We start from the raw sequence: 27,696 nt of genomic DNA on the forward strand, positions 1-27,696 counted from the left end.
ATCCTCATGAAATCAATTTTAATAGGGGACGTCGACAGGAGAAGGTATTCGTAAATACACACCGCGACGACACCGCGACCAACTTGCGCGAGATAGATTTAATGATAGCTTTCTTTACAATCGAACATTTCGGTGGAAGAAGGTTGCAACCAATTACCACACCACTTGCGCTTGACTAGCAGGCGAATACTGACAAGGCGCTCGTTCTATTGAGCATCGTTTCGATTTGAGCTGCCGTACTCCCTTTAGCAGAGGTGGCAGACAAGAAAACCAACTTCGTATTTCCAAAATGTAGAAAAAACGAGTAATACAATCCTCAGCCATGGTTCCATTGCGCATCTCCCCATTACATTTTCCTCTGTGGGAATAGGCTACAACAATAAAGCAAGATTTTGAAAGGTCCCTTATATCACGAAGTGGTTGGCAAGGCACGTGACTACTCCTTTGTGCAAAATGATGTATTGGATTCATTATAAGCAACAAGCCGCGAGATAGCCAGGGAAAGGGTGTCCTGTGAGAGGATTGGAATAAGGTCACTTCTGTACTCACCATTAGCACCGCAAAGTTATTGTGATGAGTGCAATGAATGGTGGTCGTGTTGCCCGTGGAGCCTGTTATGTGGCACCCCTCTGCCCGCCAGCCACCGTGCCCATCTAGCAGGTCAAAATCCCAATAGGCTGCAGTTGGGTCTACACCCAGCGCGAAGTGCCTGAGAGCAATGGTAACCGAGTGCACGGCGCTCCCGATGCTGCACCCATCTGCAAGAAAGCAACACATTAAATTAGGGAAACCAAGTGGAAAGTCTAAGTGCAACATCCAAGAAACGAGCACACACCACACCACACCACACACACACACACACACACACACACACACTTTACTGTCCGACAACCATAAATTATTATTAATTCTGCCTATTTTCATAATGTATATCTATCTTTCATTGACATGTTTGTGTTTAAGATTTAAAAGCTATTAAAACATCTGCCACAGATATCATCAGGAGGATGGTAACGACAAAAATATTATACAATAAAAAGAAATAGCACGCATATGAAGATTTGTCAAATGTGGTGTGAATTAGTCTATGTGTTTAGGATCAAAAATATTTAGACATAGTTGTGTTTTTAACAAAAATATGTAATATGGATCAAATCTCTACAGGCTGCGCACTTTTTCATTTTTGCATGCATGTGCGTGTCCCTGTGTTTGTCGATAGCCGATCATACTTTTAGACAACGTTGACATCAGAGCCATGATGATAAAATGCATGCATTTCCTCTTACCTAATTTGGTGAAAGCAACTGGTGTCGAAACGCTCCTACGTTTTCCATCATCTGCAAGGTTTGACGAATTCCCTGTGCAAGGAAAGAGTTTCCCATTTCGAAAGACAATAAACTGCAGCTTGCAAGTCGAGTTATCAACAGATTGCAACGCAGAGGGGATAGGCGTACCAGCCAGCGGTAAATGGATTGCGGCGACTGCCACGGAGTTCTGCGGATGGAATAAAAAAGGACAAAATACAAATTGAATAATGCCATTCGCTAGAGAGAGGCTGAAAATTATCACTCCAGTAGCTTGTAAGATTGACACATTGCCTCTCTCTCCAAGATTGGTAGCGACCAAAGAGCACAAGTAACCATGGGAATGGGTTTCACTCGGTAGGCTACGTCGTCTGAAGAGATCTCGTGCGCCTATTTGGTAAGGTTTCCTGCCGCAGAGGTGGAAATGGTTCTTAACATCTCAGCTCGAGGGCACATCAACACTGCAGCGTTGATTTAAAGAGACAATCGGCCTCACTTTATCTTCCCCTCACAGCCTATAAACGCCACGGAACCCCCGAAAATAACATTTTGTGAGCTCTGGGAAGTATAGACAGTTTCTTTAAAAAAGTATAGTGGCATTACATTGTACGTGGGTGGGGTTCCAGAATGGATTGAGTGCACTTAGGTGGACCAGAACCAGAGCAAGCACTCCTCATATCTGAGTTCAAGTCTAATCAAATAAAAAGGTCCCAAAGTGCTAGTCATCAGCATAGGGGCATGGGAGAACGTAGCCTACCCATAAGTGAATGTGCTCCGATTAATATTTTCCTGATAAATGTTTAATAAAATATTATACATTATTATGACAACATAATTGCATATTTTTGCACTGGACATGTGTTTCCACTCCAGTGCGACAAGATATACCTAGTGATGTGTTTTTATCCATTCATTTATTTGGACACCCTACTCATTCGTCATTGAGAGCATTCATGGAGAATAACCAACAGAAAACACTGTTGGGTGAAACCATGATTCTACAACATAGTTCAAGCATTGAAATTTCCATAGGTGCATGAGGTCTGTTATGGATGTATGTGACGTAAAAAGAGCCTGGCATCAGCTAGTCCCAAGGGAAAGAGGAAGAGTTGGTGAGGCAAGGGAAGGACAAACTGTCCGTGATGCTGAAACATGGAGAGAGAACTATTCCCATCCAATTCCCATTGTTATTGCCATTTGCCTCCGAGATTCACAGATACTTTAAGTAATGGATATTATCTACATAGGTCTATCATCCAATTCTCTGGCAATGAATGGCTCTCCTCAGGTAACGTGGCCTTACAAGATTCAAAGTTCTTCAGCTCTCTGACCATTACATTACCCTGGAGCAGGCCAATCCTGTAAAGTGACATGAGCCAACAGAATACTTAAGCACCATCTCTTCTCTTTACAACCAACGTGTGCAAGGAGCCCGTGCTAATTTACGACCCGGGTTTGTTAGCTATTTGTTTCTGCATTGACTCGCACTTGAAAGGTTATTGATTTTCATCCTGCAGAGAGAGATGAATCTCTGCCTTGAAATTTACGTTACATGGTTTTCCTCCAGAAAAGCTTAAGCAAGCAGTATATTTCTCAAAAGCACTGGGATACAGGCATCCCAGACCGTGTCAAAGTGGATTTGATCGGTGACGTCATCAGGGACAAGTGATGGATACAGTGGAATCCTTGAAGGAGTGGCTCAAGGATTTGGGCTCCTATTCACAAAGTGTCTCAGAGTAGGAGTGCTGATCTAGGATCAGGACCTCCCTGTTCATATATAATCTTCTCCATTATGATCTAAAATACTAACCTGATCCTAGATCAGCAGTCATACACCAATACGTTTTGTGATGGGCCCAGATCTCAAACAGTGAGGAATACCAGGTGATCTCACCTCACAACACAGATCCTTTTAAATGTCACAACACTGCATGAACATCTTATCTCACAAGCCCATCCTCTCTCTGCAGCTTTTCATCCTCTTTATCAGCCTTTTCGAAGGGATTTTATAGTCCAGAGGGTGTGCTGTCTGTGGCATGCACAACGCCTTGCTTTAACAAACGCTCTAAGTCCGTCCGGAATGGCCTAAGATGGTAGTAAGGCTACATTTGCATGAGGAACTCGCTGGGGACTTCACACTTCTAAGTTGATTTAACTAGGAGCGGCGCCACCGTGTGATCTTGCCTGGGCCCTTCCCCTTTCTGAAACATTGCATGCTTTAGTCTTACAGATGTAGGATTTTAATTTGAGACAGTTTGCTACCACAGGAAAATAATCCAACAGGAAATGTGAATTATTATGTGGATTATAATTAATGGACTGTCAAGTCTACTCCTGCTCCTCCTCTCCGGCATTCGACGTCGCCGGTTTACTAAGCACCGGCCCTGGCTACCCATCATTGTTTCTGCATTGACTAGCACTTCAAAGGTGTAGTGCTTTGAAAGGCTGGTCATGGCTCACATCAACACCATTATCCCAGAAACCCTAGACCCACTCCAATTTGCATACCTCCCCAACAGATCCACAGATGATGTAATCTTCAATGCACTCCACACGGCCCTTTCCCACCTGGACAAAAGGAACACCTATGTGAGAATGCTATTCATTGACTACAGCTCAGCATTCAACAACATAGTGCCCTCAAAGCTCATCACTAGGCTAAGGACCCTGGGACTAAACACCTCCCTCTGCAACTGGATCCTGGATTTTCTGACGAGCCGCCCCCAGGTGGTAAGGGTAGCTAACAAAACATCTGCCATGCTGATACTCGGGGGCCCCTCAGGGGTGCGTGCTCAGTCCTCTCCTGTAATCCCTGTTCACTCATGACTGCATGGCCAGGCACGACTCCAACACCATCATCAAGCTTGCCAATGACACAACAGTGGTAGGCCTGATCACCAACAACGATGAAACAGCCTATAGGGAGGAGGTCAGAGACCTGGCCGTGTGGTGCCAGGACAAGAACCTCTCCTTCAACGTGATCAAGACAAAGGAGATGATTGTGGACTACAGGAAAAGGAGGACCGAGCACGCCCCCATTCTCATCGACGGGGCTGCAGTGGAGCAGGTTGAGAGCTTCATGTTCCTTGGTGTCCACATCACCAACAAACTATCATGGTCCAAACACAATAAGACAGTCGTGAAGAGGGCACGACAAAGCCTATTCCCCCTCAGGAGACTGAAAAGATTTGTCATGGGTCCTGAGATCCTCAAAAGGTTCTACAGCTGCACCATCGAGAGCATCCTAACTGGTTGCATCACTGCCTGGTATGGCAACTGCTCGGCCTCCTACCGCTAGGCAGTACAGAGGGTATTTCGTACGGCCCAGTACATCACTGGGGCCAAGCTTCCTGCAATCCAGGACCTATATACCAGGCGGTGTCAGAGGAAGGCCCTAAAAATTGTCAAAGACTCAAGCCACCCTAGTCATAGACTGTTCTCTCTGCTACCGCATGGCAAGCGGTACCGGAGCACCAAGTCTAGGTCCAAAGGCTTATTAACAGCTTCTACCCCCAAGCCATAAGACTCCTGAACAGCTAATCAAAGGGCTACCCAGACACCTCTTTTACACTGCTGTTACTCTCTGTTTATTATCTATGCATAGTCACTTAAACTCTACCTACATGTACATATTACCTCAATTACATCGACTAACCGGTTCCCTTGCACATAGACTCTGTACCAGTACCCCCTGCCTTGCTATTGTTATTTTACTGCTGCTGTTGAATTATTTGTTACTTTTTTCTTCTTTATTTTTGTACTTTTTTTTCTTAAAAACTTCTTAAAGCATTGTTGGTTAAGGGCTTGTAAGTAAGCATTTCACTGTAAGGTCTACACCTGTTGTATTCGGGGCATGTGACGAATAAAATGTGATTTTGATTTGATCATTACATACACTTGTGCCTCATCAGGCACACCTGGACTCTATCACCTTCCTGATAACTCCCCATATATACAGTGGGGAGAACAAGTATTTGATACACTGCCGATTTTGCAGGTTTTCCTACTTACAAAGCATGTAGAGGTCTGTCATTTTTATCATAGGTACACTTCAACTGTGAGAGACGGAATCTAAAACAAAAATCCAGAAAATCACATTGTATGATTTTTAAGTAATTAATTAGCATTTTATTGCATGACATAAGTATTTGATACATCAGAAAAGCAGAACTTAATATTTAGTACAGAAACCTTTGTTTGCAATTACAGAGATCATACGTTTCCTGTAGTTCTTGACCAGGTTTGCACACACTGCAGCAGGGATTTTGGCCCACTCCTCCATACAGACCTTCTCCAGATCCTTCAGGTTTCGGGGCTGTCGCTGGGCAATACGGACTTTCAGCTCCCTCCAAAGATTTTCTATTGGGTTCAGGGCTGGAGACTGGCTAGGCCACTCCGGGACCTTGAGATGCTTCTTACGGAGCCACTCCTTAGTTGCCCTGGCTGTGTGTTGCGGGTCGTTGTCATGCTAGAAGACCCAGCCACGACCCATCTTCAATGCTCTTACTGAGGGAAGGAGGTTGTTGGCCAAGATCTCGCGATACATGGCCCCATCCATCCTCCCCTCAATACAGTGCAGTCGTCCTGTCCCCTTTGCAGAAAAGCATCCCCAAAGAATGATGTTTCCACCTCCATGCTTCACGATTGGGATGGTGTTCTTGGGGCTGTACTCATCCTTCTTCTTCCTCCAAACACGGCAAGTGGAGTTTAGACCAAAAAGCTCTATTTTTGTCTCATCAGACCACATGACCTTCTCCCATTCCTCCTCTGGATCATCCAGATGGTCATTGGCAAACTTCAGACGGGCCTGGACATGCGCTGGCTTGAGCAGGGGGACCTTGCGTGCGCTGCAGTATTTTAATCCATGACGGCGTAATGTGTTACTAATGGTTTTCTTTGAGACTGTGGTCCCAGCTCTCTTCAGGTCATTGACCAGGTCCTGTCGTGTAGTTCTGGGCTGATCCCTCACCTTCCTCATGATCATTGATGCCCCACGAGGTGAGATCTTGCATGGAGCCCCAGACCGAGGGTGATTGACCGTCATCTTGAACTTCTTCCATTTTCTAATAATTGCGCCAACAGTTGTTGCCTTCTCACCAAGCTGCTTGCCTATTGTCCTGTAGCCCATCCCAGCCTTGTGCAGGTCTACAATTTTATCCCTGATGTCCTTACACAGCTTTCTGGTCTTGGCCATTGTGGAGAGGTTGGAGTCTGTTTGATTGAGTGTGTGGACAGGTGTCTTTTATACAGGTAATGAGTTCAAACAGGTGCAGTTAATACAGGTAATGAGTGGAGAACAGGAGGGCTTCTTAAAGTAAAACTAACAGGTCTGTGAGAGCCGGAATTCTTACTGGTTGGTAGGTGATCAAATACTTATGTCATGCAATAAAATGCAAATGAATTACGTAAAAATCATACAATGTGATTTTCTGGATTTTTGTTTTAGATTCCGCCTCTCACAGTTGAAGTGTACCTATGATAAAAATTACAGACCTCTACATGCTTTGTAAGTAGGAAAACCTGCAAAATCGGCAGTGTATCAAATACTTGTTCTCCCCACTGTATATATGGCACTCTGTTGTTATTTCCCATCAGGCGTTATTCACACAGTGAATCAGAAGCTCAGAGTGTGCCCACGCTTAACACTGGCCCAGCCCTCAGGTCCACAAGGTATGATGTGCCATTTCTGATAGCCAGCAGACGGAAGACGTTTACACCGAGAGGCCCAACAAACAATAGGAGAGAGTCAGCTGTCCGTATGAACTCTCCTGCCATGTAATCATATAACTCAAATTAATGTCAAGCTAAAGTGCCCAAAGAAAATATCTTAAAGTGTCAAATCACAGTGTAGTTCAGCAACTTGACATAAATCAGGTGTCTCTGTGCATAAGCCTGGGTTCCTACCGCCACCATGAGACTGCTGACTACGGGAGCAGAGATTTATATTGCATAGGCAGCTGGTATTCATCTTCCTCAGTGACAAGCTTTGGAGGAGATGTCCTCACCTCATTGGCTATCAAAGAATGAGTGACCAGGAAACAGATACTCTAACCTACCAGTGACTCATCCTCATTTTAGTCTGAGCCAAATGTGAGTCAGAGAAAATGCATCATTGACTTTGTTCGCTTGTTTATATGTTTGTGTGTGTGTGTTTCTGAAAGACTAATGTCATGCACAATGTTTACTGATAAGTACAATAATTACATGTTCTTACATGCAGCATAATGAGAACATGGGAATTCCTTCTTAGAAGTGCTTTCTAGCAATTTTTAGGCTGTAACCTAAATTTAAAATTATGACTCCACATCAAAATGTAATAATTCTCTCAAGATGATTGCCATGTCTGAAGCTTAAATGGCCCACCTCTCTTTAGTTGTGTTCAGTGTTGTGTTAGCATTACTCACATAGTGAGATAAATTAAAACAGGCTACATGGTTTCCATGCCAACCAGCTGCTTCACCCAGACAAGGTTTGGATTGAGAGCAGATTGGAGCGAGGCAGGAAATACAACTGGCTTTGTGGAGACAGAACACGGTGCCTCCTTCGTCTTGGAGACAGATTCCTCTTCTTACATGGTCTTACGCAATTCTGAACTGTCTTCCAAAATGTTTCTCTCACTTTTGAGAGAAATACACTATAAAACGACCTTAGCACATATTTAAATATGAGGATAAATATCATATTGTTTGATTAATCCAAAGGCAAACTGTTTTAAATGAATAACAGTAAGTAAATAGGAATACACTGTGCCTGGATTGAGATAATCATTCCTAGTCAATAAACATAATTTAAAAAATAATTAATTCAGAGACAAACTGTTAGAAATGAAGCCTTCTTTACTGCAGGTACATTGAATATTCTGTGCGTGGATTGAGATAATTCTTCATTGTAAATAAAACAACTGGGGTGACGGGGCTGTTTGCCCTGAGAGAATTTCTCTTATAGACTGTGGTGTAGTACTGAGATGGATCTTAGCAGAACAGAGACAGATGCTTCTCTAATGGCACAAGGGAGAAGAGCCTATATCAGTACTGTAAATGTTGTGATGCATTAAAACACTCCGTACTAATTTCACAACAAAGGGAGTGAAAGGCGTACTGTGTGCCTGAGAGCATGACAAAGGATGACAAAGCATGACAACTACCTTATTAAACTGAACTACCTTATTAAACTAAAACTACCTTATCTTCTGAATCAATCTATGTACAGTTGAAGTCGGAAGTTTACATACACTTAGGTTGGAGTCATTAAAACTCATTTTTCAACCACTCCACAAATTTCTTGGTTAGTACATCTACTTTGTGCATGACACAAGTACTTTTTCCAACAATTGTTTACAGACAAATTATTTCACTTATAATTCACGGTATCATAATTCCAGTGGGTCAGAAGTTTACATAGACTAAGTTGACTGTGCCATTAAACAGCTTGAAAAATCCCTTAAAATGTCATGGCTTTAGAAGCTTCTGATAGGCTAATTGGCATCATTTGAGTCAATTGAAGGTGTACCTGTGGATGTATTTCAAGGCCTACCTTCAAACTCAGTGCCTCTTTGCTTGACATCATGGGAAAATCAAAAGAAATCAGCCAAGACCTCAGAAGAAAAATTGTAGACCTCCACAAGTCTGGTTCGTCCTTGGGAGCAATGTCAGCCGTCATACCGCTCAGGAAGGAGACACGTTCTGTCTCCTAGAGATGAACGTACTTTGGTGCGAAAAGTGCAAATCAATCCCAAAACAACAGCAAAGGACCTTGTGAAGATGCTGGAGGAAACAGGTACAAAAGTATCTATATCCACAGTAAAATAAGTCCTATATCAACATAACCTGAAAGGCCGCTGAGCAAGGAAGAAGCCACTGCACCAAAACCGCCATATAAAAGCCAGACTACGGTTTGCAACTGCACATGGGGGCAAAGATCGTACTTTTTGGAGAAATGTCCTCTGGTCTGATGAAACAAAAATAGAACTGTGTGGCCATTATGACCATTGTTATGTTTGGAGGAAAAGGGGGGAAGCTTGCATGCCGAATAACACCATCCCAACCGTGAAGCACGGGGGTGGCAGCATCATGTTGTGGGGGTGCTTTGCTGCAGGAGGGACTGGTGCACATCACAAAATAGATGGCATCATGAGGTAGGAAAATTATGTGGATATATTGAAGCAACATCTCAAGACAGTCAGGAAGTTAAAGCTTGGTCGCAAATGGGTCTTCCAAATGGACAATGACCCCAAGCATAATTCCAAAGTGGTGGCAAAATGGCTTAAGGACAACAAAGTCAAGGTATTGGAGTGGCCATCACAAAGCCTTGACCTCCATCCTATAGAAACTTTGTGGGCAGAACGGAAAAAGTGTGTGCGAGCAAGGAAGCCTACAAACCTGATTCAGTTACACCAGCTCTGTCAGGAGGAATGGGTCAAAATTCACCCAACTTATTGTGGGAAGCTTGTGGAAGGCTGCACAAAATGTTTGACCCAAGTTAAACAATTTAAAGGCAATGCTACCAAATACTAATTGAGCAGTTGCCCTACCAGCGGTGATGGAGCCAGTCAAGACGCTATCAATGGCGCAGCTGTGGAAGGTTTTGAGGATCAGAGGGCACATGCCAAATCTTTTCAGCCTCTTGAGGGGGAAGAGGCACTGTTGTGCCACTTCACGACTGTGTTGGTGTGTTTGGACCATGATAAATCCATAGTGATGTGGACACAGAGGAACTTGAAGTTCTCGACCCACTACAGCCCCGTCAATGTGAATGGGAGCGTGCTCGGACCTTCGTTTCCTGTAGTCTACAATCAGCTTTTTTGTCTTGCTGACGTTGAGGGAGAGGTTGTTGTCCTGGCACCACACTGCCATGTCTCTGACCGCCTCCCTATAGGTTGTCTCATTGTCATCGGTGATCAGGCCTACCACCACTGTGTCATCTGCAAACTTAATGATGGTGATGGAGTTGTGCGCAGCCACTCAGTAGTGGGTCAACAGGAAGTACAGGATGGGACTAAGCATACATCCCTGAGGGGCTCCTGTGTTGAAGGTCAGCATGGCAGAAGTGTTGTTGCCTACCCTCGCCACCTGGGGGCGCCCTGTCAGGAAATCCAGGATCCAGTTGCAGAGGGAGGTGTTCAGTCCCAGGTCCTGAGCTTAGTGGACACTATGGTGTTTAACACTGAGCTGTAGTCAATGAACAGCAGTCTCACGTAGGTGTTCCTTTTGTCCATGTGGGAAAGGGCAGTGTGGAGTGCAATAGAGATTGAGTCATCTGTGGATCATTTGGGGCGGTATGCAAATTGTAGTGGGTCCAGGGTGTCTGGGATGATGGTGTTGATGTGAACAGCCTTTCAAAGCATTTCATGGCTACAGATGTGAGTGCTACGGGGCGATAGTCATTTAGACAGGTTACCTTGGGCACATGGATTATGGTGGTCTGCTTGAAACATGTAGGTATTACAGACTGGCAAGTGAAGACACTTGCCAGTTGGTCAGCGCATGCTCTGAGTATGTGTCCTGGTAATCCATCTGATCCTGTGGCCTTGTAATTGTTAACCTGTTTTAAGGTCTTACTCACTTCGGCTATGGAGAGTGTGATCACACAGTCGTCCGGAACAGCTGGTGCTCACACAAATGGTTCAGTGTTGCTTGCCTCGAAGCGAGCATAGAAGGCATTTAGCTCGTTTGGTAGTCTCGAGTCACTGGGCAGCTCGCGGCTGGGTTTCCCTTTGTAATCTGTGATAGTTTGACGAGCGTCAATGCCAGTGTAGTAGGATTCGATCTTAGTCCCGTATTGACAATTTGCCTATTTGATGTTTCGTTGGAGGGCGTAGCAGGATTTCTTATAAGCGTCCGTGTTAGTGTCTCACTCCTTGAAAACGGCATCTCTAGCCTTTAGCTCAGTGCGGATGTTGCCCATAATCCATGGCTTCTGGTTGGGATATATATGTACGGTCACTGTGGTGACATCGATGCACTTATTAATGAAGCCGGTGACTGATGTGGTAAAGTGGGAGTGCTGCCACTAGACTTGTCTTGAAAGGTGAAATACAGCCTTGGATTAGGCTAACATAGGGGTGTGTCTCTATTTGGCCCAATCCAGAGAAAGACAAATCATAAAATGGACCCCCTTTTTTCCATTCAGTCCTTTCAGTACGATCTCTGTATTACATTACTCTACGATTGGTTTTAACCTTCAGCAATTTAGTCTGGAGGCTGTGGGGCAAACAGAAAACAAGATAGTACAATAAAGCAGATATGCTACTGGTCCCTGATTCAGTTATGGGTCCTAATTTTTCTGCCAGCGAAATAAGAAACGGTATTGTTTCAGACATAAAGAGGGTCTCTGTTGCCAGAAATAATAGAACAGGGGGAATTCCAAATGTGTCACTACTACCAACTTTAGCAGCATCTGTCAGAGTTAATACTAAATATGAATCTTCCCAGAAAGTAGGGCTGGGAATTGCCAGGGTCCTCACGATACGATATTATAATGATACTTAGGTCCCGATACGATATGTATTGTGAATCTATATGCATCACGATTCTATATGTATTGCAAATATACAGTATATTGCGATTTGATGTTCCAAACATATTTCTCACCATATGTCTGCTGCAGAGGGACAAGAGAGAGCCATGAGAAAATAAGTTTTGACAAGTCATATTAATGAAAGTGCTGAAAACATGTAAAAAGATTGTGGAAATCAAGTTATGGAAGAAGAGATACTGGAGTTATGGCGAAGGTCCAGCCGACAAGCACTAGCTAACGTTAACTACCTTTTTTATACTCGTTGTCAGAGAATCAATATAATATCATCCCCAAAAATATTGCGATACACCACTGTATTGATGTTCCTCCCCATCACTACCAGATGGAGTATTGTACTCGAACAATGTGATTCAACTGGATATTCATTTGATGAGAGGGAAAAAAATTGTGGCTGCTTTGTGGCCGTGCAGATTGTAATTTGAGATTTGGCTCGGAGGTGGAATGAGTGTGTGACCTAGGGTGTACTCTACAGAGCAACTCATTCAATTACCCGTTCAGCTACTATTTCATTTTGTGTGTGTGGTCTTTATGACAATCGCCTCAATTGTGGTTGGTCCATTGATTAAGATTGAAGTCATTTGAGTTACTGAAAGGGCTATAATTTCAGTGAGTGTAGCGTTTAAATTGATCATACAATTGCATACACTGAATTCACAACAGCCTGAAATTGACTGCGTTGTAATTATCAGCACAGTACATACATCATAGATTGTGATTCCACTTCTCTTAAAGTATGAAATTAATCTCAAGAGGTTAGAAGAGGACATGCACACGCACCGATGCACAGGCACACACATGGAAACAGACAGACACATACACACAGACACACACCGACTCTACTGATCCATTTAATCCATATTTTTCATGATGTATTGGCCGTCTTCTTTTGTAGTAATAACCGTTAAGAGATGTTGGCCCATAGTGCCTTTTCCAATTTATGATGCAGCAGCAAAGAGGAGGTATAGCTACAGTGCTTTTAGTGTATCCATGGTAACCTGGTTATGAAGCTCTATGACTTAAATTCATTGCAGGGTGCTGAGCACCGGAGTGGGAGTTAAGGGAGCAACTGGTCTCATAAACTACCATTACATCAAAGTGTAGAAACATGAATATTTATGTTGATGACTGGGGGGCTTGAGAAATGTAACCACTCTTAAACTCAAAGCGAGAGCTATGTAAGAAAGGACTGACCATCCATGATATCAAAATGATAGTTTTAACCATGTTCAGTATTTGTTTACATTAACTTTGTTAACAAACACTGGAGTAAAACAAGCTTATATTTTGGGTCCTGGTAGGGTACGACAGTAGAACTAAACTTATGAGGTATTTACAAGTTATATTCTTCAAGAATGAATGGGTATATACTGTGCATTTGGAAAGTATTCAGACCCCTTGACATATTCTAAATTATTAAATATTATTAAATACATTCTAAAATGTATTTTTGCAAAGTTATAAAAAGTTATAAAAGTTATTTAAAAAAAAAACGGAAATATCACATTTACATAAATATTCAGACCCTTTACTCAGTACTTTGTCGAAGCACCTTTGGCAGCAATTACAGCCTCGTGTCTTCTTGGGTATGACGCTACAAGCTTGGCACACCTGTATTTGGGGAGTTTCTCCCATTCTTCTCTGCATATCCTCTCAAAATCTATCTATTTTCAGTTCTCTCCAGAGATCGATCGGGTTCAATTCCGGGCTCTGGCTGGGCCACTCAAGGACATTCAGAGACTTGTCCCGAAGCCACTCCTGCGTTGTCTTGGCTGTGTGCTTAGGGTCATTGTCCTGTTGGAAGGTGAACCTTCACCCTAGTCTGAAGTCCTGAGCGCTCTGGAGCAGGTTTTCATCAAGGGTCTTTGCTCCAATCATCTTTGCCTCAATCCTGACTGGTCTCCCAGTCCCTGCCGCTGAAAAACATCCCCTAAGCATGATGTTGCCACCACCATGCTAACTGTAGGGATGGTGCCAGGTTTCCTCCAGACGTGACACTTGGCATTCAGTCCAAAGAGTTCAATCTTGGTTTCATCAGACCAGAGGATCTTGTTTCTATTGTCTATTGGTCCCTTTTGGCAAAGTCCAAGCAGGCTGTCATATGCCTTTTACTGAGGAGTGGCTTACGTCTGGCCACTACAATTAAGGCCTGATTGGCATTGATGGAGTGCTGCAGAGATGGTTGTCCTTCTGGAAGGTTCTCCCATCTCCACAGAGGAACTCTGGAGCTCTGCCAGAGTGACCATCGGGTTCTTGGTCACATCTCCCTTCTCTCCTGATTGCTCAGTTTGGCTGGGCGGCCAGCTCTAGGAAGAGTCTGGTGGTTCCAAACTTCTTCCATTTAAGAATGATGGAGGCCACTGTGCTCTTGGGGACCTTCAATGCTGCAGATATTTTTTGGTACCCTTTTGGTACCCCTAATCTTCTCTCGGAGCTCTACGGACAATTCCTTTGACATCATGACTTGGTTTTTGCTCTGACATGCACTGTCAACTGTGAGACCTTATATAAACAGGTGTGTGCCTTCCAAATCATGTCCAATGAATTGAATTTACCACAGGTAGAAACATCTAGAGAATGATCAATGGAAACAGGATGCACCTGAGCTCAAAGTCTCATAGCAAAGGGTCTGAATACTTATGTAAATAAGGTATTTCTGTTTTTAATACATTTGCAAGAATTTCCATAAACCTGTTTTCGCGTTGTCATTATGGGGTATTGTGTGTAGATTGATGAGGAAAAACATTTATTAAATACATTTTAGAATAAGGCTGGAACATAACAAAATGTGGAAAAAGTCAAGGGGTTGGAATACTTTCCGAATGGACAGTATATAATTTATTTCTAAGTCAAAAAATGGATGTAGAAACTAAGGATTCTAGCTTTAAGCAGGAGACCACATCTGCGTCCCAAATGGCACCCCATTATTGCTCTACTTTTGGCCCAAAGGGAATAGGGTACCATTTAAGACACAGCCGAAGTCATGAATCCCTCACTTTGCACCTACACACCCAAAACATATGTAAATAAATGAGATGTCAGAATGGTAGAGGGATACGGCTGTCTGCATAGCAAAGACAAATAATAATGAGGGCCCAGAACAAAGCCTCCGATATGAATCATCTCCCATCGCACATCTAAACGGCATAATGGGGGTTCTGCGATTTCATCACAGTGTTTGATGATGCGAAAAGCTGACTGATTCCAGCTGAACCCTTGCTTGCAGCAGTCAGCTAGTCATCAGAGAGAAGAAATGAGCACACACACAGGCACGCATGAGCATCGAGAGCCATGCAAGTACGCACACAAACACGTACACACACACGCACGCACACACACACACACACACACACACACACACACACACACACACACACACACACACACACACACACACACACACACACACACACACACACACACACACACACACACACACACACACACACACACACACACACACACACACCAGACTATACAGGTGAAATATATGTGACTTGTTTCAGGAAACTAGGCGTGTGTCGCACGTCACTACTTCACAGGAGAGGCATTTGACCCTAAACATTATATTTTTAAATCAAAATGCATTTTTTAATAACAAACTTGTATTCCATCTGTAAATACAAATACAATTGTTAAATTACGAGCCAAGTTGGTTAAGCCACGGAAAAAACAGGAACCTTCCCGCTAGCCATGATTGGCTGAGATCATGGATGGACTGAACATGCCGGGAGATGAGTTTGGATTGGTCTGCCATGTAGCGTGCTTCTGTTTATAACGTGAGCTGCTCAGTATGTGTTGATACTACTTTCTACCGCGCCGTTTTTGAAATATATAATATTAGCCATCGAGAACAGCAAAAGTTTTGCTACTTTTATCAACAACATTGATGCCCTTAATTTAGCAGGCGCTATCGACAGATCAGTTGAAAAAATGTCTACTTTCTGCACACGCCACGGTCAGTGTGAACCGGAGTGACTTGACACAAAGCTGGCCAAACAAAACAAAACATAGTTAAATGGTCCAGTCTGCTGTGAAGCGTTCATCCATGTATACGGGTAAGAGTCTTGGTACATTTTCAGATATTACATGTTTCTAATTTTGTCAGAAAGTCATTTTCATTGCAAGTTAAAGCGTACTGTTAGCTAACTAGCCAACATTAGCTTGCTGGCTCGCTAGCTAACATTACGTGTACGATCTGTGTACTAATATTATTCTAATCAGAAATCCATTTGCAGTCTTAGTTATAGCCTAATAATAGCTAGCTAACATTGAACCTGGTTGGTTGGCTTTAGCTACCTGCAGATTCCTACTATAGCGATGACAATGTTTGAATTGGTTGGTAGTAGTATGAGTTGGTATTATGTCTAAACAAAAGACTTTGCCAGATGATTACATGACCCATCACGTTAGCCATGTGTGTCTGGGGGTGATTACCGCCATTTATTGTGTTTCAGGAACATGTGTACATGTCAAGACAATTGGGACCATCCACATAGCTAGATGTGGCTGGGGGGTAGTTATAGGATTTCTTCACACGACCCATCAATTTAGACAAGCATGTCAGGTAAGTGTCAACTAATAATTATAAAATATTTCTCAAATATTTTTAACTGGACACTTTCTGTTTTTTATATTGCTACTATGCAAGTAACCATGTCACTGTACTGTTTACACCTTCAAAATCAAATCAAATCAAATTGTATTTGTCACATACACGCATTTAGCAGATGTTAATGCAGGGTGTAGCAAAATGCTTGTGTTTCTAGCTCCAACAGTATGGTAATATCTTACAATTTCACAACAATACACACACAAAACACACACAAATCTGAAGCAATGGAATGGAATTAAGAATATTTAAATATTTGGACGAGCAATTTCAGAGCGGCATAGACTAAGATACAGTAGAAAAGGATAGAATACAGTATATACATATGAGATGAGTAATGCAAAATATGTAAACATTATCAAAGTGACTAGTGTTCCATTATTAAAGTGGCCAGTCATTTCAAGTCTATGTTTATAGTGCAGCAGCCTCTAATGTGCTAGTGATGGCTATTTAACAGTCTAATGGCCTTGAGATAGAAGCTGTTTTTCAGTCTCTCAGTCCCAGCTTTGATGCACCTGTACTGACCTCGCCTTATGCTCGGGTGGTTGTTGTCCTTCATGATCTTTTGGCGTTCCTGTGTTATCGGGTGCTGTAGGTGTCCTGGAGGCCAGGTAGTTTGCCCCCGGTGAAGCTTTAGACAGCCCACACCACCCTTTGGAGAGCCCTGCGGTTGCGGGCAGTGCAGTTGCCGTACCAGGCGGTGATACCGCCCGATAGGATGCTCCCAATTGTGCATCTATAAGAATTTGTGAGGGTTTTAGGTGCCAAGCTAAATTCCTTCAGCCTCCTGAGGTTGAAGAGGCGGCTTCTTCACCACACTGTCTGTGTTGGTGGGCCATTTCAGTTTGTCAGTGATGTGTACGCTGAGGAACTTGAAGCTTTCCACCTTCTCCACCAAGGTCCCGTCGATGTGGATAGGGGGGTGCTCCCTCTGCTGTTTCCTGAAGTCCACGATCAGCTCCTTTGTTTTGTTGATGTTGGGTGAGAGGTTATTTTCCTGGCATCACACTCCCAGGTCCCTCACCTCGTCCCTGTAGACTGTCTCGTCATTTTTGGTAATCAGGCCTATGACTGTTGTGTCGTCTGCAAACTTGATGATTGAATTGGAAGCATGCGTGGCCACGCAGTCATGGGTGAACAGGGAGTACAGGAGGGAGCTGAGCACACATCTTTGTGGGGCCCCAGTGTTGAGGATCAGCGACGTGGAAGTGTTGTTTCATACCTTCAACACCTGGGGGCGGCCCGTCAGGAAGTCCAGGACCCAGTTGCACAGGGTGGGGTTCAGACCCAGGGCCTCGAGCTTAATGATGAGCTTGGAGGGTAATATGGTGTTGAATGCAGAGCTATAGTCAATGAACAGCATTCTTACAGAGTTATTCCTCTTGTCCAGATGGGATATGGCAGTGTGCAATGCAATGGCAATTGCATCGTCTGTGGACCTATTTGGGCGGTAAGCAAATTGAAGTCGGTCTAGGGTGTCAGGTAAGGTAGAGGTGATATGATCCTTGACTAGTCTCTCAAAGCACTTCATGATGGCAGAAGTGAGTGCTACGCGGCGTAGGTCATTTAGTTCAGTTACCTTTGCTTTCTTAGGTACAGGAACAATGGTGGACATCTTGAAGCATGTGGGGACAGCGGACTGGGATAGTGTGACACAGAACCCAAACCGGCTGCGCGCATGCTCCATTGTCCATACATTTATTTTGTCCCCTCACACCAAACGCGATCTCGACACGCAGGTTACAATATCAAAACAAACCCTGAACCAATTATATTAATTTGGGGACAGGTCGAAAAGCATTAAACATTTATGGCAATTTAGCTAGTTAGCTTGCACTTGCTAGCTAATTTGTCTTATTTAGCTAGCTTTCTGTTGCTAGCTAATTTGTCCTGGGATATAAACATTGGGTTGTTATTTTACCTGAAATGCACAAAGTCCTCTACTCCACCAATTAATCCACACATAAAACGGTCAACCGAATCGTTTCTAGTCATCTCTCTTCCTTCCAGGCCTTTTCTTCTCTTGACTTTATATTGCGATTGGCAACTTTCATAAATTAGGTGCATTACCGCCACTGACCTCGTTCGTCTTTCAGTCACCCACGTGGGTATAACCAATGAGGAGTTGGCACATAGGTACCTGCTTCTATAAACCAATGAGGAGATGGGAGAGGCAGGACTTGCAGCGCGATCTGCGTCAGAAATATAACTGATTTCTATTTTAGCTGTTGGCAACGCAGACGCTCGTTGGCGCGCACGCGCAGTGTGGGTGCAATAATTGAATAACATAGATTTCTACATTTATTTTGCAACGCTCACGCACGCACGCGACGCGAGCAGTGTGGTCAGCCAGTCAGATTGAATATGTCCGTAAACACTCCAGCCAGCTGGTCTGTGCATGCTCTGAGGACGCGGCTAGGGATGCCATCTGGGCCAACAGCCTTGCGAGTGTTAACACACTTAAATGTCTTACTCACGTCGGCCACGGGGAAGGAGAGCCCACAGTCCTTGGTAGCGGGCCACGTCGGTGGCACTGTGTTATCCTCAAAGCAAGTGAAGAAGGCCTTTAGCTTGTCCAGACGCAAGATGTCGGTGTCTGTATCCTGTGCATGTGAAAAATCAACGTATTATTTTATTTGATATAGTGTGTCTTTGCCAGAGACGGTAATGTGAAGAACAACATGACCTGCACCAAAGTCAGAATAAGATATAGGCCAAGGACTATATAAAGTGTACTTTTAACCGGAGTTTTTCCTTATTGTAGGCTAGTACATTGACCACTTTTAGTCGTGAAATCATTGGTTGTTTACTAAACGAATCACTTTGTTTAGCAAATGGCCTCATGTGAATTTTTAAAGGGATAGGTAGGGCTAATGCTTAAGAGGGTGTGAACGATGCTGAATGGGTATAGACAAAGTACAGCTCTCCAGTAGGTGTTCCAAATATTCAATGGACATTTTCTCAAAAGTGGGGATACAAGTGTATCAACTTTCAAAGCAGAATTACTTTCCCACTGTTCTTCAACTGCAGTGTATGATATAACATTTTCTAGCTCTGGGTCTCTACTTTTATCCCATGTAAAAAACACTTAAGCATTTAAAAAAAATTGCTACAGAAGACCAAATCGAGACGGTCGGTCACATATAGGCATTGATTATAGCTTGATGTTAAATTAAAATCTCCCTACCATCATATTTAAGTCTATATGACACCAATGTCGATGAACATTTGCAAATCAACTTGATTGGATGTACGCAACACACTCCCCACCTCTCACCATGAGCCGTCTGGCCGTTACCGAGAACCACATACCGGATTTTTAACACAGTTATTAGCTCAAATTCTAGACGTCAGATTAAACCGAGACTAGTGTCCATAAAGTGATCATGAGCTTAAACATTTTTGAATTGACTAAGTTTGTAGGTGCAACAGTTTTTATATAATTTATTGCTCTCACGTGCACATTTCCATCCATTATGAAAAACAATGTGCTACCTTTCAGAGTTCTATCAAACATAGGGGGAGCAACTCGGTCGCTCAGCAACTCAACACTCGCCGCTTGAGCGAGTCAGGTAGGAGCCATGCATGATAGAAATGGTTGAGGACAAACCTAGGCTACTATAGATGCATACAGATAATTGTCCAACATGAAAAATGGGTTGGTTATTAGTGAGCTGAATGTGGTTTTCTTTTTATTAGCTAACGTTAGGTAGCAAGCTAGCTAGCCAGAAGCTGTAACGTTAGCTAACTAACGTAAACCCACCCCATTCCCTACAAATGTGCGTAACCGCGACATTCAAACGAGGCTACAAAGAAAACTAATGGGACTGGTTTCTATTCAAGCGTTGATCGACAAGGTAATGACTCTATAGTATTGGAGAAAAGTTGAAAAAAACTGGCCCTCCGTTACATCTTGACGTGTCATGTCGTAACGTACAGCACGCATAAAGCAACTATTTCTGTCTTACAATCTCTCTCCACCAGGTGTAGCACTTCTCTCATCGTTTAAAAACAAGAAATGGACAGTGACGGGGGTAAGGTGGGATACCTAGTAATTTTTTTCATCATCATTGCATGCGATCATCATTCTCAAAGCCGCTGTTTACTTCTAAGATCACTTTAGCACCGCCCTAAAAACCCGATTCAAATTCGACACAAACCTTCAAATAGGTATGTAATGACACATTATATAAACTCTTTATAGTGTTTAATTTACATTTTAGATGCGATAAGGTGATAAGTTGGACAGATCGAGTGAAAAAAGCAATTTTCCCACACGACATCTGTCCTTCTCACTATCACGCATTAGTTTCACTTCCCCACCCGCCATTTTTAAAAAGACCCGACGGAGCTCATTGCCTGCTTGAATTATGCATAAACGGGCAGTGTTTAGGTAATGTAATTGATTTTGTTGGAAAGGGGAGAAATTGTGCTTTACAATGGTATTGACATTACAGTTGATCTGGAAGTATTACGTTTTTGTGGCGCTAAAATAAGGGCAATCTTACGGACCAAGGCGATGTACGAGTTTACGTTAGCTGGTAACATTATACCACAGATAGAATACCAGCCAGATGATAGCTAATGTTGGCTAGCTAGCTAACCAACAAGTGAGGAAAGATAGCTAGCTATATTTTGCCAAGGAAGGTTTTTTATATAAGTCTGAAGTCATCAGTGTAAACAACAAATAAGCCATCGAACATCCTTGTCTGCTATAGACAGTTAGCTAGCCAACTAGCTAGCCAGTAACAACTCAATGTTGACAATAACTTATATCCCACATACTTCCACAAAGCATAGCTAGCTAAGTAAAGTTCATGTTCAACACCAAACTTTGGGAAGCTGCCACGCTGCTAATTTATAATATATCATGAAACGGGCAGTGCTAATCTACCGTTAGCTACTCCATACAGTCAAATTGGCTTGCTTGCTAACATTACATGTGAAACCAGATTTCAGCACCTAAAATAACAGCTGCTAGCCAGCTAGCCTCAACCAAGATCAGCCATGCCTCTCACGACCCAAACTGTAGCAATTTTCTTCTTGTCATCATAATCTAAATTTGCACTGACTGATTAACACAGTGTCTAATTACATTTCAGTGTGTTCCCAAAAATCAGAATTTGCCATCCACATAAGTAGCCACAAAGTAGCCGTGCGAGTTTACACAGTGCACCCAGTTAAAACAACAACATCATTGCTTGCTAGCACAACAGAACCAGTGCGCAGTCAAAAGATAATGCCATGCTTGCTAACTTGGTTAGCGTCACCTCCTTGAGAACTGAAGGTTCTGGGTTCGCCTCTAAGAGGATACATTTTGACCATTTGCTTTAGTGTATAGTTTTTGACATACAGTGCTTATTTGCATTTATTAGGTGGCTCTTAAAAGATGATCCTTGCGCATCTGCCGCACCAGTGACGTCCCCTTGGTGTATCCCAAGTTATTTCCCCCTAGGTGGATGACTATGATGTTAGGGGGAGAAGTAACACAGGTCCTATGCTGGCGCAGAACACTGAGCAGTTTGTGCCATTTCACGGCTCGCTCTCCGAGCCAGCTAATGTGACAGTCAATAAGGCAGAGGTTGTGATGCTTCCCGACCGCCCTGGCATGCCTCTCCAACCAGTGGATCCACAAATGCCCAACAAGCCACACAGTCTTCATGCTGACGACCATGTTGATGAATGAGTTTATATACCTGGAAGCCCGCAAAAAAAAAAGGGTGTGTAATGTAGTAGTAGAATAGATGTGGAATAAATAGAACTGCATTCCAATTGGAAAATATCAAATGCAGATTCCTTTCTTGTACCCGTTTCAGGGAAGCTTTAAAATGTACAAAATACTTTTGCAAGGACAATAAACCATTTTATGTTTTCTAATTTTTCTAGACAATATTCCCATTGAAGCGCCAAGTCCAATCTGTTCTACCTGTTGTATTTCTATGTACTTGAGCGTAAGGTGTTATCTCCTCTCTGAGAGGATCTCCTGCCAGACATTCACTCTCTCCCTTTAATCTCTGAGATAAACTAATCTCCAATAACGACTCATAAAACAATTAATCATCACCATACAATTTTTTTTTAAATATATTTATCAAAATATGCTTTACATTGTATTCCAGATTTGCCAGATTTTTCTGATATAGCTCAGTTTAAATAGTTAGCAGGTCTGAATTGATTTGGCGTAGCCTACTAGCTAGCAGCTAGCTAGCTAGGCCTATACAGTATGTGGGCCTAGTAGGTCTGTAGAAATTTTTAAAGACCAGAATCGTCTTATTGAAGAATTACATTCAACAACCTAGCTGAGCCTTTACAGGTAAGTTAAACACAGACATGTGTTAGTGGTAGGCTATGTGTCAGTCTCACCAGTTAGGCCTAGACAGCCAACTAGTATGCAAACAGACCAGTGGTGAGTGACTGATAATGAGCATTGCGAGTAACAAAAACATTGGCCACAGCATGGCAATGTTAGATGTCATCCAGTCAGAAATGATGTTTGATCCGTTTTAATGGGTAGGCTACATGTTGATTATTTGTGTATTTTCCAGGAGCTTGCTCAATTGTCCTGTTAAGAAAGATCAGGGGAAAATGTTACAGTTTACTCCATAGTGGCTTAAATGAGTTGCTGTTTTTTTTTACTTCCCTCTGGAAAATCAGCTGTTAATATTAAATAAATACTAACTACATTATTCCTGTTGCCATTTCTCATTATTGTTTACTTTTACTTAACTATTGATGTATTATGCTGTATTATAATATTGTATTATAATTAAGCAATACGGCCCGAGGAGTTGAATCCTAAGAAACCTGCCTACACATAGTTTGAAGTACAATACCAACATAGCTACTGTAGTAGGTCAAAGCTGTGTGCTGGAAAACCTTCGTACAACACCGGCGGAATAGGCATTGTGGTGCTCGTGTAAATTTCCTTCCTTTTTCGGCTTCAGACCAACGCCTACTTTTCACTTAAAACGTAGTTTTTAGTTTTTAATAGAATATAGATTTTGTCAAGCAGATGAAGTTAATGATTTGAGTTAGGCAGCCAATTAATAATCAACATTAAACAATGGACATGCAGACAAAACTGTAGTATCTCTCCCTATTACTGATTCAGATTAGTAGCGCAAACTGAAAACAAAGCTACCATAAACATAATCTAACACTGCTGTTGTGTCAAATGGTGTGGCTTTGTCACGTGTGCTCCCCCTCCGGCCTCTAGGTCACCAGGCTGCTCGTTATGGCGCACACCTGTCACAATCGTTACGCGCATCAGAGCATTATGACACTCACCTGGACTCCATCACCTCCTTGATTACCTGCCCTATATATGTCACTCCCATTGGTTCCTTCCCCAGACGTCATTGTTCCTGTTTCTATTTCCTGTCTGTGCGCTGTTAGTGTTTCTTGTTTTGTATTATATTCCGTTTATTTTATTAAAACACTCACTCCCTGAACTTGCTTCCCAACTCTCAGTGCACATGGTTACAGGCTTGTTTAATTTGTATTTACCTCATGCTCCTAAACGACTAGGGCTTTGCCAGGTTGAATTGAACAGCTCTAGAGAAGAGACTGCTTTATATTCCTGTTATCATATATGAATTCTTCCCACTAATCCTTTGGCTCCACCAAATAAAACTGTGATGGCTTGGTGGCCATCTTTATCACTCTGTATGATGATGAACTCACAGGCAACAATGACAAAACAACTAGCAGCCCAGGGGGACATTCATTATGAGTTCCCAGAGAGTGCGTCAGTGAATTATGATCTTCCATGAACTACATGCAGATTCTGTATGTGAGAGCAGCATGGGGAGGAAGAGATGGGGAAGATGCACATTTCCAACCCGTGGGAAAGAAAAGTCAATTGAGATAAAGATCCAACAATACTTGTGCTAAATGAAATTAGCGAGATTCTTCAAATGATGTAGGCTCTTATAGCTCCTCAAACACTGAATAGGTTCAACGCTACTTAGTCACATCCCATTTCTTCCACTTTTAGGTCACCCTAGATCATGAGCAACTGTTTGGCATTCTGTTAGGCACCCCTTAGTGTCTTGGCCACAATCATAGGTCTAGGCCTCTAACTACAGGGAGCAGTCGGGATGGATTTATTCCATGTTCTTGCCGTGTTCCTGTGGTGCAAATGCACTCTTTAATCGATCCAGCATTACCATGGACCCTGGTCATTCAAACTCACTTCTCCTCCCCTTCGCCCTCATCAATGTATATCCCATGGCCAACCCCCCTCCAACAGCAGCATTGTGGAATGGCTGGGACTAAGACCAATATATACAGATAACAGCTCAAATAAAGGAAACACCAACATAAAGTGTCTTAATAGGGCGTTGGGCTACCACAAATCAAGAACAGCTTCAATGCTCCTTGGTATAGATTCAGGGATGCAACACTATTCTTCCACGAGAAATTCAATCATTTGGCGTTTTGTTGATGGTGGTGGAAAACACTGTCTCAGGCGCTGATCCAAAATCCAGAATGAAGTGTTCAATTGAATTGAGATCTGGTGAATGGCACGCACGCACGCACGCACGCACGCACGCACGCACGCACGCACGCACGCACACACACACACACACACTTTAAACCCCCTAAGCTTTTTAAGACCCCTCTTTCAAAGTCACTGATATCTCTTCTTCTAGCCAAAATAATTGGCAACTGGACATCTTTATACATGATGGGATATTAATTGCTTAATTAAAGACATGCTCCGGAACTTTGGAGACTAGTATTTATTTTAAACCTCCTGCTTTGAGCTGGATGTGACAATGTTCATACATGCACAATCTATGAGCAGATCTAGGACCAGGTCCCCCTGTCCATATCATTTTATATAATATCAAGATGATCTACAGGGGAAAACTGATGCTAGATCAGCACTCCTACTTTGAGACACGTTGTGTATACGGGCCTCATAAAAAGGATCCTAACATTTTCTCTTTGGATGATAGATAAATGGATGCTGCTGAAGATCTAAGTGTTGACATTTCTTAATGATATTCCCGAAGGACGTGTCCTGGACTCAATCTATGGATGCCTGATCTGTTTAGCATCTGACAATGACAGCTGAACGCTGTAAGCAGTAAAGCAGTTCTCCATCCTTTCTTGCAATTATGTAAATGAAATTCAAAGCAGTGATGCTGTGGCAGAAATCTGAAGAAATCTGTGGCAGCGTAAACATCACAGTCATTTAACCTTTATTTATACTGGTTATTCTCATTAAGATAACATCTCTTTTGCAAGAGAGACCTGTTCGCGTCTATGCTGATGTCATAGTTCATGGTCAGGTAGATAGCGATGATGATGATGATGACAGGTACTGGAGTTTTTAAGCAGAGGTGTGGGATCTGACAGCCCCAACTTAAGCCAGCTGCTGTCATTTTACTCCCTTAGCCAGCCCTGTTAGCAATGGCTCTGTTTCATCTCTGCCCTGCTAATACACAGCCTCCACATGACCTTGATAAGCATCAGAGGAGAGGGCACACTTTGAGACCTCCCAGTCTCAGAAGGGTTTGCATGTGGTCTAAATCGTAAACCAGTGGTGTTGTGTTAACAAGGCCATTGACTGTACAGGAATGCACAGAGAGGGAGAACGTCCATTCACTAAACATTTGTTTTCATTGTCATTCAGTCAACCTGGTCTCAGAGCATTTCATATGATTATTTACGTAAATCCGAGACACTCCATTTAGTATGATAGATTACACATTTGCAAAATGTACAATATGTTACGAATTTGCTAAACGTATGATATGTTAAGGATTCCAATTTGTTGTGGCTAACATTATCTAGGTGGCTAGGTGACTAACACTAACATTAGCTAGCTGGCTAACATTAGCTAGGCTAGGGGTTAGGGTTAAGGTTAGGAGTTAATTTAAAGGGATAAGGTTAGGGTTAGGGAAAGGCTTTGTCTTGGCTAAGAGTTGGGAAAAGACTGACTGCATCACTTCTTGTTTTTATAAGAAACAGAGTGTTGGAAAATCCAAATTGTTTGCATAGTCAACTTACAAAAAGCACTGACACACACACGTACCCCACCAGACATACCACCAGAGATCTTTTCACAGTCCCCAGGTCCAGAACAAATTCAAGGAAAAGTACAGTATTATACAGAGCCATGTAGCGCAACTGAACAGCAAACCTGGTTAAAAAATAAAAATAAAGCAACACCTCACGGCACTACGCCTCTCGCCCATGTGACCTACTTGTTGTGTGTATGTACTGACACATATGCGTAACTGACAGATAAAACACACACACTACATGTTCATGTTTTTAAATGTATGTCAATTGTAAAGTATTTTGTCTGTAATGTATTTTTCGTTATGCTGGACCCCACTAAGACTAGATGTGAGCCATTGACGTCGGATAATGTGGATCCTAATGAATCAAATACAAATCAAATCAAAATAAAGATGGAGAAAACCCCACAGACCTCTGTTTAATTCCTGTGTTTACTAACTGTTAGGAAACATCAGAAGTATCGCAACTTTATTTTTACGAAGATTGAAAAGATCAGGGATTTGGTGCCATTGACTCTTGCTTATTGATTTTCCTGCATGTTCCTGCTGGCCCAAGCAATTCATTATTTAGCACTCTGACATAAACTTAGCAAAAAAATAAACTTCCTCTCACTGTCAACTGCGTTTATTTTCAGCAAACTTAACATGTGTAAATATTTGTATGAACATAAGATTCAAAAACTGAGACATAAACTGAACAAGTTCCACAGACATGTGACTAACAGAAATGGAATAATGTGTCCCTGAACAAAGGGGGGGATCAAAATCAAAAGTAACAGTCAGTATCTGGTGTGGCCATCAGCTGCATTAAGTACTGCAGTGCATCTCCTCCTCATGGACTGCACCAGATTTGCCAGTTCTTGCTGTGAGATGTTACCCCACCCTTCCACCAAGGCACACGCAAGTTCCCGTACATTTCTGGGAGGAATGTCCCTAGCCCTCACCCTCCGATCCAACGGATCCCAGACGTGCTCAATGGGATCCGGGTTCTTCGCTGGCCATGGCAGAACACTGACATTCCTGCCTTGCAGGAAATCATGCACAGAACGAGCAGTATGGCTGGTGGCATTGTCATGCTGGAGGGTCATGTCAGGATGAGCCTGCAGGAAGGGTACCACATGAGGGAGGAGGATGTCTTCCCTGTAACGCACAGCAGTGAGATTTCCTGCAATGACAACAAGCTCTGTCCAATGATGCTGTGACACACCACCCA

General features: G+C 42.8%; 1 protein-coding gene across 2 annotated transcripts in view; it reads right to left on the minus strand.

Annotated features, from left to right (window-relative positions):
* LOC139570722 (adhesion G protein-coupled receptor A3-like) overlaps positions 1–27,696 on the minus strand; it is a 266,327-nt gene that overhangs the window by 85,955 nt on the left and 152,676 nt on the right. For both annotated transcript variants that reach the window (XM_071392854.1, XM_071392853.1), the window contains exons 13-14: positions 1,287–1,494; positions 550–758 (exon numbers count right to left, since the gene is read on the minus strand). In XM_071392854.1, the coding sequence (XP_071248955.1) occupies positions 550–758; positions 1,287–1,494 (417 nt within the window). The remainder of the gene's footprint in view (positions 1–549; positions 759–1,286; positions 1,495–27,696) is intronic.

The sequence above is a fragment of the Salvelinus alpinus genome, chromosome 3, assembly GCF_045679555.1.
Source record: "Salvelinus alpinus chromosome 3, SLU_Salpinus.1, whole genome shotgun sequence".
Taxonomy (NCBI): domain Eukaryota; kingdom Metazoa; phylum Chordata; class Actinopteri; order Salmoniformes; family Salmonidae; genus Salvelinus; species Salvelinus alpinus.